The 16,457-nt window shown below is 40.1% G+C and overlaps 1 protein-coding gene across 3 annotated transcripts in view; it reads right to left on the reverse strand.

Annotated features, from left to right (window-relative positions):
- The window catches only part of LNX1 (ligand of numb-protein X 1), a 109,035-nt gene that overhangs the window by 65,739 nt on the left and 26,839 nt on the right, over positions 1-16,457 (reverse strand). Inside the window, exon 1 of one of the 3 annotated variants that reach the window (XM_089525233.1) lies at positions 14,062-14,548. The exons of the other annotated variants lie outside the window; for them this stretch is intronic. Coding sequence (XP_089381359.1) covers positions 14,062-14,153 — 92 coding nt within the window. The 5' untranslated portion in view covers positions 14,154-14,548. Of the gene's footprint in view, positions 1-14,061; positions 14,549-16,457 lie in introns of those variants that run through there. 3 annotated transcript variants of the gene reach the window in all.

The following is a 16,457-nucleotide window of genomic DNA, read 5'->3' on the forward strand; positions in this document are numbered from 1 at the left end:
GCAGAAAGAGAAAGAGCACATGCTAGGTGGATAGACACAATCAGGGAGGACACAGGCCTGACCCTACAGCCCGATTGAAAAGGTTGAGGATAGGGAGTCTTGGAGATGTCTCATCTACAGGGTCATCATGAGTTAAGTCGACTTGAGGGCAGCTAACAACAACAACAACAACAATATTAATATTTGCTCGTAGAATCCATTGTCCTACTGGAAGTAGATTGTGGCCATGGGAAGCTCTCTGAGCCCTGTGAATGCAAACTTTTACATGGAACACTTTGAAAAGCAAAGTGACTTTTGCAGATTTGATTATTCACGGATTTTATTAATATGTTCTCTCTAGGAATATGTAGGTCCTCCAGTGCAACTCTATGATCAGATTTAACCAAAAGTCGCACTGAAGGACCTAGAGACTCCTAGAGAGAACACTCCACTAGGCATCTGTAACTCCTCCAGCACAATTCTATGGTTAGTGTCTGACAGATGTTGAACACAGAGTTGCACTGGAGGACCTAGAGATTCCTATAGAGGTGTTTTCTCAGGTAAAAACATAGTATTTTTTGTTATTTGCGGTTTTCTCACATTCATGGGGGTCCTGTTCCCCTAACCCCAGCAAATGTGGAGGGACGAGTGTAGTTTGAAGGTGCATAAGCTTATAGTCTCTTGCTCATTCTGTTAAAAACAAATATAATAAAGTTAGCATTTATGGCTGTGATATGATACATCATTTGTAAAGTTTCCTGCTTAATCTCAAACCGCACCAACAACGTGTCAACAAACTTGTCTTCTCTGGTGTTTTGGATCAGTTGTCAAAATAACTTGCACATTATTCATCTTGCTTCAAGCACTGTCCAAGAAAAAGTAGAAGCCAGCTTAATGTTTTCCTTGTGTACTGCATTAAGGCTAATACAAAAATAAATTTTGGTCCCAGAAAGAGATAAATGAACATCACATTCCTTGAATACTGCACAGAGTCTCTTATGTCCAATGCAAAGGGAAGATCCAAAAGCTCTGCAAGCACATGAAAAATATACATGAAAAGACATTATTTTCTTTCCGCTGACATCTTCTCTTGTAATTCTAATTTGCCATAACAAGAGAATCTTACAGGGTTATGAGAACTGAAACAAAAGGGAGTAGACCTGATGATCCTTCATATTAACACGTCTGTTTCTTGGGGTTTGAGTAAGGAAATTCTCTATATTGAAAGATGTATACTTACATCTTGAACAAGGATAGCAAATGTTTATCTTCTAGCAAAAATATAACTGTTTCCTGATTAGTTTAACTGATAATATGGTAGAGGTTTAAAAAGTGTTTGCAGACAAAGATAATTTAGACATTATCCATTTATATGGAATGGTCAAAGTCATTGCACTAATTGTTTCCTCTAAGTATGGCAGCATTGTAGACATATGCCTATGCCTCATTGACTCAAGGGAGGATCAAAATTGTTAGGGTACTTCCTGATGAGCCAGAGCGTCATGAACTTTGTCACATGGCTAGTCCAAAATAAACAGATTTTTGCCAAAGAGGAGTTTTACAGTTCTCTGACTGATCTAAGAGTTCAAATTGATTAGACATCTGTCTTAATCTATCCCATATTCCATCCCAAATTGGGTAGGAAGCAGGAATTGGCCCCTCTCTCTCCTTCTTTCTCTCTCTCTCTCTCTCACACACACACACACAATCAATCACAGAGCAATGTTATCCCTCAAAACAGGAGACACAGGACTCCTATTTCTTATCTCAACTTGAGTAGACCCACTGAAGCAATGGGCTTTTTACCTGCATCTTGATTCATCAGTTACCAAGTAAGTCAATAGGTATACTCCAGTCAGAACCAACCAATAGGATTCAAGTTTAGAAGTGTATTTTCAAACGCTTAAGGTATTGAAAAAATAGCTGAAATTTGCTCTGCATAACATTCAAGTTGAATATATATATATATATATATATATATATCCATTTGTTATAAAAGTAGTATTCATGTGTCAATTGACACATCATGAAGACAGTGGGCAATCGTGTGCCTGTCCCCATGGAAGTACAGTAAGTACTCTTCTCAGAAATTAAAACTAAATGCTTAAAAATAATGAAGGGTCTCTCCAAACACTTTTGGACCCAGAAGGGGCAAATGCCAGACCTACTACTTAACTATATAATGGCAGAAAGATGTGGGATAGCACATGATTCTGGAAAATCTAGAGGTGACCACATAACACCTATCCTAAAATCTCTGCATTGGCTGCCTATTAATTTTCGGGCACAATACAAGGTGTTGGTAATAACCTTTAAACCCTCCATGGCTAGGGCCCAGCATACTTGCAGGAAAGCCTTCTTTCATACAAGCCACCCCACACACTCAGGTCCTTTGGGAAGAACTTACTACAGCCAAAGAAGACCAGCTTGGCTGCGGTTACCCAGAGGGTAATCTTTTTTTCTGCCCCTCCTAAATTATGGAATAGCTTGCCGGAGGAGATCCAACATATCACCACTTTTGATGCCTTTAAAAAGGCGGTCAAGATGGATGTCTTCCAGCAGGCCTTCCTTAAATTACCTTCCTGCTGTACTGATATGGATTGCCCTTGACTGCCCCAAGATGTCTCACTTCAATTAGGTCTATTTTATTTAACTTTAACTGTATTTCATAGTGTTGTCATTTACAGTGTTATCATTTAGTTTTAAGATAGGGGGATAAGGGGATTATGTAATTTTTAGTTATGTATGTGTTATGTGTTGTATTTTATTGTAACCTGCCTAGATCCTTTCTGGAGGGGTGGGATATAAATAAAACCCTATTATTATTATTATTATTATTATTATTATTATTATTTGGGAGAAAGTGGAGGTTAAGCCATCCCAGCTGCCTGAAAACCAGCTACTAGGTGAATGTGCATACAAACAGCTGGTTTCGGGAAGGAGCTGGTGGCAGTGATCACCACAACGGGGAAGGGGAGAGGAGCAGAATCACAACTAGTCACAACACATCAGTCACTGCCTGAGAAACAGAACTGCAGCAGAAGGGACCTATTGCACAAAGGCAGTAATGGAGTAGCAGTGAGGCTTAGAGACTATTGGTATGTTTTGCCCATCAGTGAAAAGGTGCACTACAGTAACAAATGGAATGCAAGGCAGCAGCAGGACGGATATGATGTAATGTGGTAAGTACTGGCCAGAGACATGTTTATTCTGTTAAAATTCTGCTTTTTAGCCTCATGTGGTAAAGTCCTAAACAAGGTAGCTGATATAAAATACTGGCCACTGTCATCTGGAAATCCCTGTCCAAAAGAATTTCACAAACAAGACTGGAAGATGTCGTGATAAAAGCTTAATTTTGAAGCACGCCAAAACTGTTCTTCCAAGGTGTTGAAAAAGCCTAGAAGGAAGCATGGCAGCCTTCCACCTGGCATCACCTAGCTGGCTCAGCGGTTTGACTACTATATGAGTTTGAATACTCTGAGTATTCTTGCCTCAGTGTGAGTAACTTGTCGCAATACAAAGGATTGTACCAGTGCCTACTAAGCCTCCTTTTCCCCCAGCTCACCCTAAACCTGCTATACCCTCCCTTTACAGACAATTAGGACCAGAGTTTGGAAAAGTTCACTTTTGAACTACAAATCCCAGAATCCCACAGCCAGTAGTCCACAATATAACTCCTAAGCACTGCTACCTCCCTTTTGTATTACAGTTGAGATTGTGCTCCCACAAATCTGTCCATTTTGGTTTCTCCCACATTTGACATTTAAAGCTCTTTCTCTTCCAAACACGGAGACATTTGTGATTGGGGTCAATTCTTATAAACATTGAAGTAAACGAAACAGTCACTGAAATGAAATTGTTACCCTAGGGCAATCCATTCACATTGCCATTGGTGGCACAGAGACAGATAACACATACTGGTTATAGTGTAAGATAAGGCTGACAACAAGGGTGCCAAAGGACTAACCAATGACAACGGCAACACCTTGAAATGTGTTTTTTCCCTTGTGTTAAGAATGATGGTACAGAGCTCACTGTGATCCTTAAAAACTTTTGCCATCAGCAGTGTTATGACTCTGATCTCTCCTCTCAGCCTCCTGTGTGTGTGTGTGTGTGTGTGTGTGTGTATACACTCAGCCTACAGGGGATACTTTGAGTATTCAGCTGCATGCCAAGATGGGCAAAATAAATCTGAAGCCCCAAAAGACAGAATGGCTGAGGGAGAAGGTCACTAAACACTCACCAGCTGCTCTGTTCCTAGAAGCTTTGAGGCAGATTCAGCACAAAGGTCAAGGATGTTTAATAATCACACACACACACACACACACACACACACACACACACACACTCTCTCTCTCTCTCCACAGAGTGTGCTTCAGGATCATAGAGACAGGCTTACAAGGGTCATTTGAGAATAGACTTCTCTTTTTGTCTATTATAGATCAGTTTGGGAAAAGCATATGGAGAGAAAGCAAAGGAAATTATTTCCAGTATTAGCATCTTTTAATCAGCTCTATCTGATAAACAGTTCATGATCCATGATTGTCTCTTGTCATACTGCCAAAACTCAGCCCAACTAGGTTAATTGTGATATAGCAGGGCTGGGTGAACTAGGCCTCCTGATGCACTGCAGTCACTCAGTTTCATTCTGGAAAGGCTTTTATTGTCAGTATTCACCCCATGCTTCTGATTCATAGCCACAAGGCAGGCTATGTAGTGTTTCCTCTATCAGAGGGAAATGGCTACGAAGAATTGCTCTCAGATGGCTATTCACTGGGTCTTGATTTTAATACATGCTTATAATGAATAGGTTCCTGGAATGGTCACCATGAGCACAACCCACCTTCTCTACATTCTCCTTTTCAGTATATTTCTAAAACCACTTTCATAGCCTAATGCAAATTATTTAGCAAGTCTGTATTGTATCCCTTTTCCAGCAAGACCTGAGTAAGATAGCCAAGACTACTTTATTCTAGCCTCAAAAAACCAGAGTCCAGAAAAATTAATTTGTAAACAATAGTCTTTTTCATCCTACACAATTGTAGCATTTTGATTGCTGTTGTGTGCCTTCTAGTAGTTTCTGACTTATGGCGATCCTGAGGGAGTGAACCTATTGTGGGTTTTTATTGACAAGATTAATTCACAGGAGGTTTGCCATTGATTTCTCCCAAGGCTGAGAGCATGTGACATGCCCAAGGTCACCCAGTGGGTTTCATGGCCGAGTGGAGAATCAAACCCTGGTCTCCAGGCTCACAGTCCAATGATACCACTTCATAATTGCCATGGCTTCATCTTATGGAAACCTGGGGTTTTCCAGTTTCATGAGGTATCTAAAATTCTTGGCCACCGAACTTTCACCAAACTGCAAATCCCAGGATTCCACAGAATGCAGCCATGTCACTTAAAGAGGTGTCGAAGTGCTATTATTGTATAGTGAGAAAGAGACCTGCAACTCCCAGAATCCCCCTGTCAGCATGGGTGGAGAGAGTTGTAGTCTGAAAACAAATTCTTTCACACTCCGCTTGTAATGTCACAGAGGCTGCAAGAAGGCAAGCTTCATAGTTGAGCAAAGAAATGAACCCAGATTTCCCTGCTCCAAGTCACAAATGCTAGCCATGGCATTATAGAGCAGATAGGATGATACCTCCCACTTTGGTGTCTCTTACTTAACTTTGGCATATTATATAAGAGAAAGCATGTAATGCAGTTTTCTTCACACAGTTTACACAAAACTCAACCATGACTCAACCATGACTGAGGCATTGCTTATTCATGAGGTAGGACCTTTGCGTCAGCCTTAACAGCAGTATTACCTGTTACTTGTAGCTTAACTTTAGCAGCCAATTCAGTTCTGATGGTTTGCTACAGAAATCCTGTCCCCAATTGACTTTGCCTGATGTTACAATTTCTGAAAACTGTCATAAAGAAGCCAAGAGCAAATGATACATGCAACATGACATCATCTGGATCCAAATTCTGCCCAGGAAATATACGAGAGCTTTTCAAATGCACTGAAGGGTAAAATATGTTAGTACTTTCATTTAAATTGCATTAGTTACACCATTCATCCTTGTTTATAATCTATGACAGCAACAGAGATTTGTGACAGCACATTGTAGGAAAGTTCTCTAGTGGGAGGTGGGAGAAGACAATATAAGATGAACCCTCATATAACACAAACAATATTATTAGAGAAGGTGTCAGAAATGTCAAAGAGGATGATCCTTATGATATATTAGTTTGGACTACAGCTATGCAATGGATCAATTTGGCAATGAAAACTAGGGCGAGATATACTGGATTGAATATTAGGCTTGCACTAGGAGATCTGTTCAACCATGAACCTCATTGGGTGACCTTGTGCCACAACCTAGCACACCCTGCAGATGCTGCGAGGATCAAATACATTACTCTCTATTCCTCAACAAAGGGTGGGATAACAATACAACAGTAAGGCCACATATTACCAAACCAATTCTAATTTTAGCTGCAAGTTGCAATACACATGAATCCCAGAACCACCCTCCCTGCCTTTTAAGAAATCACATTGACTCCTCTTCACATGCCATTGCTAAATGTGCACACAAACAGCCCTCTTCATTTTTGGCTCATGATGCTTCTGTTGAGACTGCACAAGCAAGCAAAATCGAAAAACTCAATACCTGAGCCCCTTACCTTGTAGACCACAGCACATGACTGAACTGGATAGCAGCTACATAACTGTTGTTGTTAATATTATTATGAGTAGTTGTTGTTGTTGTTGTATCCTGCCTTTCTCCTGAAATTGGGATTCACAATTGTTTACCTAATATCTGAACTGATCAGCAAATATACTTCTGGCAGTTCTCTATCCAGAAGGATAGAGAAGACTTGGCCAGACCCTCTGTCTCACAGTATTTCAGTGGGAGGAAGAGAGGAGGATGACAGCAACAATATGCCTATTGAGAGTTCCTGCATGGCAGAGGGTTGGACTGGATGGCCCTTGTGGTCTTTTCCAACTCTAATTCTATGATCTCTTTTTATGTTACAACTGTAATGTAATTCAATCCTTCCAAGCATGTAAAAGTGCAAGTAAATAAATAAGTACTACTTTGGTGGGAAGGTAACAGCATTCTGTGCAGTCATGGTGGCCACATGATCACAGAGTTGTCTTTGACAGCGCTGGCTCTTCGGCTTCGTAATGGAGATGAGCACTGACTCTTATAGTCAGACACAACCTTGCCAAAGGGGAATACATTTAACTTTACCATGGAATGAACTGCAAGTGATCTAGGTCCTTATCACAAACACTTTTGCTCCCGATTTGGGCACAGGCAGGGGATGCACGTGGCCCAGTGAAAACGCATTTTATCGCATGCCATACTATCCTCAAGGTGGCCCCATGCCATTGCCCAGTGCTAAGCTGTCCCCAATCAGGGTTCTGGCAAGTGAATTTTGAAAGGCGGAAGCTTTCTGATGGAGCAAAATCACGTAGTTTTCAGTCAGCCACACACATCCCCTCCCCATGGCCAGATTGGGGGCAAAAGTGTGTGTGATAAGGTCCCTAGTTATTTATACCTAGTTTCTTCCAAGTTAGATGTGGTTACTCAGAAATGTTCTCTCAATCCCACTGATGACATTTTAAATTACAAACATTCATGACTGAAAATGGGAGGGCACAATAGTTTGTTTAGCAACAATGAAGCTAACGGTTGGTATGACTCTGCCTCATTCCGTCCTATAGTAATCCCTCCCATCATTACTTCAAACCAGAATCATCTGCCAGGAGACTTCACAGCCTCAGAATATTCTAGATCAGGAGTGGACAATTTGTGGTGCTCTATATATTGATATGACGGTTAGGACTTATGAGAGTTGCAGTGTTAATAGTATCTGCAAGATCATATGTTACCCATTCCTTGTCTAGATACAGAAGCTCTGTGGGATTTGCCCAAAAACATCTCTGGGGAAAAAGTTACCAGACTCCAAATTAAGAAGTGAAAGGTCAGATACTACCAAGTAACCCAGTCTACAAGCCTCCAAGACTGCTTGATCTATTAAGGACAGAAATTGACAGTTTACTCTGCTGAATGCATACAGGAGAAGACATAAAGTAAGTTACTTTAGCACCCAAATTCTAGTCAAAACCAGAAAGAACATCACCTTTTCAAATATGAATTTCATTACTATTAGCCACACTGAGCACAGGGATATCTGTTAACAAAGCCCATAAAAAGAAGCTCCCTTTTACAAAGCCTTATTTACGAGAGCCTAGCCCAGATCCCTTTTGCTTGACTCCTGTCTAGCTGGATTTTTTTTTTTTTTTTTTTTTTTTTTTTTTTTGCAGTATTGCTTTGGGAGGATGGTGAAGGGGGACTGAAGAAAAAAAGTTTCAGTGCTGGGCTGCAGCAGCATGTCTGTAGTAAACATTGCAATACAATTTGATCAGGGAAAGAATGGGATTCTTCTCTAGGTGATCTGACTGTACCTGTGTGCTTATGTACAACAAGCAAGGTAAACCGCTGCCTGCAGAACTACTTTCGGAGCATGTGAGAAGAACAAAATAAAAAGAAAAGGGAAAAGCAAATTAGCCTACCTCACCAGCTATCCAGGCATGTTGGCAAAACACAGGTCTGTAAGTTTCACCACTAAAATGGATATCATAAGAGAAGTGGAAGCTGTTAAAAGAAAAGAATCACCCCAAGATGCATTTTGCTTTCAAGTTGCCTCTAGAAGATTCAAAATGTTCTTGTTTATACAATGTTAACCTGACCTAGTTGTTTCATTTCCCGTGTGCCCATCATTAGTTTTGAAGAAAATGTTTGCTGAAACATGCTGAACTGCTCTTCTTCTGTCTGTGGTGTAGAAAACTATCCCTATTCTTTTCATGTTATTTCTGCCTCTTATACCAAAGTTTCTCTTGAAGAAGGAAAACCCAGGAATACATCTGCTTCATTAACTGAGGTGTACACATATTTTGTTTTGGTTTTGGTTTTTCGTAGAAAATAAATAATAATAATAATAATAATAATAATAATAAATTTTATTTAAATTTCCTGCCTCTCCCTGCAGATGGATGTGGGATTATATCAATAAAATAGTAAAATACAAATATAAAAATACAGATAATAAAACACTAACAATATAATTTTAAATTAAAACATCATCTGAACAAGCAGAACATCCAAAAACTTATCGTTATAACCACAGTAGAGCGTTTTATCTTAAAATCTCCTATAAGAGGTCAGGTGGGTAAGTTCGCCGGAAGAGATTCGTCTTAAGAGCCTTCTTAAAGCCATCTAAGGTGGTAATGAGACGGATCTCTTCCAATAAGCTATTCCATAATTTGGAGGCTGCGGACATAAATGATCTATGAGAAGTTGTTGTTAGCCTGGACTTATGGTGTTCTAATAAATTCTTCCCTGATAGTCAGAGTGTGGGGTGGATTGTGGAGGGAGAGGCGTTCCTTCAAGTAACTCAGGCCCAAGCCATGTAGGGCTTTAAAGGCTTTGTACTGTGCCTGGAAGCTAATCAGCAGCCAGTGAAGTGATTTCAACACAGGTGTTATATGGCCCGACCTCGGTGTTCCAGTGACCAGTCTGGCTGCCACATTTTGAACCAATTGAAGCTTCAAAACTTGATACAAAGGTAGCCCCATGTAGAGCACATTACAGAAATCCAAATGAGAGATTACCAGTGCATGTACCACTGCTTCAAGGCCCTTTTTGTCCAGGTAAGGACACAGTTGGCATATCAACCAAAGTTGGTACCAAGCACTCCTGGCCATTGCATCTACTTGAGATGACAACTGTAGAGATGGATGCAGGAGTACTCCCAAACTGTGAACTTTGTCCTTTAGGGGAAGTGTGACCCCATCCAGGACTGGTTGACAAACCTCCGTCCCTGGATTTGGGGTACCTATCGCAAGCACCTCCGTTTTCTCTGGATTCAACTTGAGTTTGTTTTCCCTCATCCAGCTCATTACCAACCTAAGATAGGAGTCCAGAGGAGAGATGCCATCCTTAGTCACTGCAGCAGTCGGAGACATAGAGAAATGGATTTGGGTGTCATCAGCATACTGATAACACTGCACCCACTGTCTCCGGATGATCTCTCCCAACGGCTTCATGTAAATGTTAAACAGCATCGGGGACAGAGTTGCACCTTGAGGGATGCCCGATTTGAGCTCTCTCTTGGATGAATAACTGACCCCAAGCGATACCATCTGGAATCTTCCTGAGAGGTAGGACCTGAGCCACTGCAAAGCAGTGCCCCCGATGCCTAACTCCCTCAGGTGTTCTAGAAGGATACCATGGTCAATGGTATCAAAGGCCTCTGAGATGTCCAAGTGCAACAACAAGGTCACACTTTCCCTGTCGATGCCGAGATGGAGAAAAGCAAGATATAAATGCAAGCAACACATTCTTCATAACTTCCTTTGAAGTCTGTTTTGGCACCTATTAGGCCTTGTTTGTGGAAAGAGAATAACTCTCTTGAAACCTGGTAGACCACCACCCACTCACCTCTACTAGTTCCTGCACAATGTCCAGCCTGCTACTGGGTCCTGTCTACTGCTCCTGAGCAATTTTTTTCATATACCGTCCCTTTTGCTTAAAACCGTATTTGCTCACTGGATGGTATCACTGCAGTATTCCCCAGAGTTGGATTTACCATACCAGCCCCTTAAGACATTTGAAGAGATCCTGTATTGCACCTTTGGCCCACACAGGAGATACCACTGATGTAGCAAAAAGTCTTGGGCGAACCCTGGAATTTCTACAAATGCACAATATAATTAGTGACTGACATTCAGAAATGTTAAGCAATGTTCAGGCAGGGTTTCATTAAAAGAAGTACTCATCAGGCTAAACCCGAGAACCTGCCTTTGTTACATAGGCTTGGTCCTTGATTATGGAAAAACATAACACAGAAGGGAAGGGGAGGGAACCTCCATTAGGAGTTGAGTGTTGATTTGCATACAGGTTGCATCGTTCTTATCTGAAATGTTTGGGACCAGAAATGCTTTGGATTTTGGGTGTGTGTGTGTATATATATATATATATAGGATTTTGGAATACCTGAATAGACTTATATGTATATAATGAGCTATCCTGGAGAAGGTACCCAATTCTAAGCACAAATTTCATTTATGTTTCATATACACATAGCCTGAAGGTAATTTTATAAAATATTTTAAAATAATTTCGTGCATGAAACAAAGTTTGGGAACAATGAACTATCAGAAAGCAAATGTGTCACTGTGTCAACCACTCATGAAAAAACTTTTGACTTTTGGAATATTTCGGAATTCAGAATTCCAGATAAGGCAGACTCAACCTGTACTGAAGTTGCCAAGTTCAGTCCTTGGCATTTCCAGTGCCAAGGTCCTCTGTTTGCAAATTGGGAAAAGCTGTCTACATTAGTATATGGAGAGTGCCCACTAGGCAGGCATATCTCTAAATTCTGACTGTTCCAAATATCTAAGATTAGTATGATGAATTGATTGTCTCATATTACTGATGGCAGGAACAGAATTAAAATGACCTTGACAAATTGGAGTTAGGTGAAAACTAACAAAATAATTTTCAGCCAGGATAAACATAAAGTACTAAACCAAGGTAGGAAAATGAAATGCACAAATCTAGGATAGACAATACTTGGTTGAAAGTACTATATATGAAAAGAATCTAGGGTTTTAGTAGACTACAAGCTACTCATGAGTCAACAGTGTGATGCAGCAGCCAAAAAAAAAAAAAAAAGCAAATTCAATTCTAGGTTGTATCAACAGGATCACAATGACTAGACTGAGGGAAGTAGTAGTGCCATCTATTATGTTTTGATCAGAATCAAAATGCTAGAATACTGTATCCAGTTCTGGTCACCACAGTTCAAGGAGGATGTCAACAAGTTGGAACTTATCAAGATGATTAAAGCTCTGCAAACTCTGGGAGCTGGGTATGTTTAGTCTGGAGAAGAATTGACTAAGAAATGACATAATTGCTATATTTAAATATCTGAATAGATGTTATGTAAAAAAGCTTGTTTTATGCTGTTACTAAAATATGAGACAAGAGATTCAAATTACCAGAGATTCCACCTAAACATTAGGACGAATGTTTTTTTTAAAAAAATTGAAATAGCTGATCCTTAGTGGAATGGATTGCCTTAGAGGGTGGTACATAAAAACCTCAGAGGGAAGTCTTTAAACAGAGGTTGGATGGACATCTTTCAAGCATGCTTTAGTTGTTTATTTCTGCATGCCAGGGGGTTGGTCTAGATGGCCCTTATGGTTACTTATAATTAAGATTCCCTAATTCTATATATGGCCCAGCCAAAGTCCAAGGCAAGGCAAGAATAATTAAAAAAAAACACTTCAAAGAAAAAATAAACATTGTGGAGCCCCCCCCCCCCCATCAAACAGCACTCTGGATTTATGTCATTGAGCCCCATTATGCCATATCAGGTAGCATGCAGAAGCACCAAACCCACATGAAGAAGAAAGTATCCTATTCTAGCTTTGATGTACTGACTCCTTTTCAACAAGAGCAATGGCTGTGGAGTGCACATGTGCTGATTTCATACCCTAATTTTATTGCTCTGACCCAATTCACATGCAGTTCTGTGTGATGTTTTGTTCTTGCTTCCTTCTCCTTTCTCCACCCCAGAAGAGTAGCATACATACCACTAAACAGATTTGTGCATTGCTGATAACTGGCAAATCACATCCAACAGCAAACCAATTGGGTAAACAGCGTGTCAACAAGAATAGCAATCAAACTGTAGTTAAGAGTTTGTAGGTTAGAGAGTAAAAAAAAAATGAAATGGAATAGCTACTGTACATAGTAGCTCCCTCTGTGTGTGACAGAAATGAATCAGAATTCCCTAGGAAACAGCAACAAGGAGGAGTTTTCTGTGCATATGCTCTGATTAATCTAATCAGTTTGTTTTCCTGGAAACTGGATGTCCCAGATGCCATTGTCTTTATGATGAAAGTTCATCTGGTCTGGTTTAATCTTGCTGCTTAGAATTAACTGCTGTCTTCCTAATTATCCTCTTTAGCTAATATCATCATCTTTCCATCACACATTTCAAATCAGTTTCTTTTTGAAAATGACTACATCAGCCTCGGAGAAGCCCAGCATTGGATTCTCATTTTTAAAGAGGTGATTAAAATATTAATAGCTGCCATATATTGTTTTCTCAAAATACTACTCATTTCAGTAACAACATTCTAGGCAAATCAGCAGATACACATAACATAGAATGAGCATTACTTGAACACCTACTTTGAAAGCACATTACAATAATTTAGTCCATTTTAAATATGAACTGTGCACACATTGAGTAAATTTGTGTAATGTATTGTTCCATACATACTTCACTAATCATTTCTCTTCGGAGCACATTTGACAGATTATGCACTGCCACTCAAAAACCCTGGTAAGCATCATCGGCATTCTGTTCATCATGACATTTACAAGCTAACTCACTGAGAATCATTTACAAGCATTACTATTAAAATAATATATTTATTTTAAACAGTGGAAAACAGCAGTCATATCTGTGGTTATACACATACACACCAGCTGAGATGATGGTCCCTTGATTCTTTTTCAGATAAAACAGTGTTACCGGGAACCTCTGGATTGTTGATAAATATGAGGTATATTTTCATGCTCCTACACAAATTATGCATTGTGAAAAGCAACTGTGTGTGTGTGCCGACTAGAAACCCATTTATGTAGAGGGCATTCTATTCATCTGCTTGAATCTATTCTAAAGGAAAAGATCCCAATCCCAGTTGTGAGCTCAGCAAAGGAAAGCAGAGAAGGAAGAGTACCTGGCTTGTCTCAGCTGTTTCCAGCACCCTGAAGAAAAGGAAAATACAAAGAGGCATTCTTGTTCCAAGCCTCTGAGACAAGGCATGGGGCTATCACCAAGCTTGTCGCTTTGCACAGTTATCTATCAGTTTATCCATCCACAGACATGTATCAAAGAGAATCAATGAAGTAGTTTCCAACACCACCTTATTTTCTTTTAAAAAGACAACACAGAGACACGACACAGAGACATCACCACAACATCACAACTGTGAGTACTCACAGCTCTGAGTACAGGAAATGCAGATTCCCCACACTGTCTATGTAGTTTGCAGGACTTAGCCAAGGTAGGACCAACAACAGGAGAGCTTTCATTTTTTTTTCAAGTGCAAGATTTTAAAACTGCTGCCAGGATTCCTCTTTGCCCTTTTTTCCCTCTCTGTCACTGTTTCTCTGTGGTGGGACACAGAACTTCAAGCTTTATAAACATCAACCAATATCAGCACCCCTTTCTTTTTCAAACAAGCCTTCCCATTTCAGTGCAATCAAGAAAGCACGTTATGAATTAATGCAAATCCCTTAAATGAAGCTGTGCTGGAAAAAAAATTATTGACCTGTAAGAGGATTACTTGTTCTGATTCTCAGATGGAGGTTAGATATGAAGGTTTAAGAGAGAGCAGACAGAGCATGGTTGGTGTGGGTGAGTTACTGCTGCAAAAAACCCACCCAGGCACACGGGAAAAAAGATCTGCCTCCTCCTGCACTCTTCAGAGTGGTTCTTCAGAAGCAGCTGGTACATTTACATCACTGGCCAGAGAGGCAGATGGGTTATGAGCTGAGCTGTATAAGAGAAAGGGAATAGGAAAGGAACTGGATGTGGCAAAAAAGGGGGAAACTACGCAGGCAGTGTAATGTACGTATATCTCAAACGTCGACTGCCCTCAGTTGTGATGCCATCTAATCACGGATTCAAGCAGATGGAGGGAGTGGGAATCTATGAATCAGTCAGGCTGCTGGTTATCAGATCTAGATTGGATTTTTGGCAAACTGGAAGCAGGCACATCCATCCAGGCAAACAAGCTAACACAGGCAGATTTAAAATTATAATACATGCTATTAGAGATACACTTTGTGATACTGTGCTTGGATTCATTTAGTAATCCGTTAAACAAGCAGGCTGCTGTTTTAATAGCAAACAATATTCAAAAGCCTGACTTCTTGTCAAGTGAAGGTTTGGCAAGACTATCTCTGCCATGATTCTTCCTTATTTCCCCTTCTTGGAAAAGGAAACATAACTATGTGGCTTGTTCTGGAAAAGAAAATCAAACTTGGGGCTCCAGTGCTTCTCTGTCCAGATCTAGATGTCCAGAAACCATGATTTCTCTATTGTTCCTCTTACCTGTAAAAGACTAGAATTCCCAAATGAACAGCCAACTGGGAATATGGGAAGTATCATAAGGAACTCTGTTGGTTTCCCTGGAACAGTCATGTAGGTTTCACTGGAATACTCCTGAGTACTCTACCCAGCTGCCTGACATTAGAGACATTATCACACAAGTCCTGCTCTTGCCACAATCTCAAAGAATATGTAAACATACAGGTTTGTCAATAGCTATTATTATATATTATTATTATATATATTATTATATCATGCAACTGGGGCTGCTTCCTCCATTATGCTCTCTTCCAGACAGGGATAGGAGGAGACTGTGACACCACATGACTGCCAATATCGCAACCGCAGTGGCAATGAGGTTTCGCATGTGAGACATACTGGGACTGCCATGCAGTTGGTAGCTTATGATGGCTTTCCCCCCATCAATGAAAAGGGACACCCTAACCATGTATTGCAGACACATCGGCTATGGGTCGGAGGTGATGTTGTGTGATAAGTATTGCTATTAAGCCACCATCTTACAATTATAATTGAAGTTTTAAAGCCGCATGTGATAATCTTCTAGGAATATTATTTTTGACTAGCAGTCTTCTTCAAGGACACAATGAGTAATTTTAGCAGTGTTCTTCTTGCTGTGAAAAAGTCTTCAAAACTTTCAAGTTTTCAAAGACCATTCACAGTTCAAAATTTATGATGTGCAACATTCACATATGATATTTTAGCATAGGAAACAGCATATTTTTTTGCACAGGAGACACGATTTTCTGCACAGAAAATGTTATTTCCTGTGTAGAGAAAACCTGTTTTCTGCACAAAAATACCACATGTCAATTTTGCCCAAAATAAATGGTGAACTTTGAATTCTCATTAGTTCAAAATTCTTCTTTTTGAATTTTCCCAACCCTTGAAAAACATGTTTTTCAGCATTTTGAGGAATTATTTTTTTATCATTATTTTCATCCCTGCTTTTCATTGTCACAGACCTCAGCCATGTAGAAAGTCTACAATGTGACCAGTGGAGTGCAGGAGACGAAAACATGCTAATAAATGGATTCAGATAATTTGGTATGATGTTAAAGTGAAGCTGGTCTCAGTCTGGCCAGTGTTGGGTTGGATAGGTCTGCCTGACCTATTTAAACATTTTTGATGTACCTAATGGTTGGATCTTTCACATGGTTGGACAGGAAGGACTGAAGTGCTGAAACAAGACACCCATCTCTGAAATGATAGCTGCCAAACCCAGAAGTCAAACAGCAAGTCCACCTTGTGTAGTTGCTTCTGCA

The sequence above is a fragment of the Sceloporus occidentalis genome, unplaced genomic scaffold (assembly GCF_023333645.1).
Source record: "Sceloporus occidentalis isolate IW3139 unplaced genomic scaffold, rSceOcc1.0.p SCAF_5, whole genome shotgun sequence".
Lineage (NCBI taxonomy): Eukaryota > Metazoa > Chordata > Lepidosauria > Squamata > Phrynosomatidae > Sceloporus > Sceloporus occidentalis.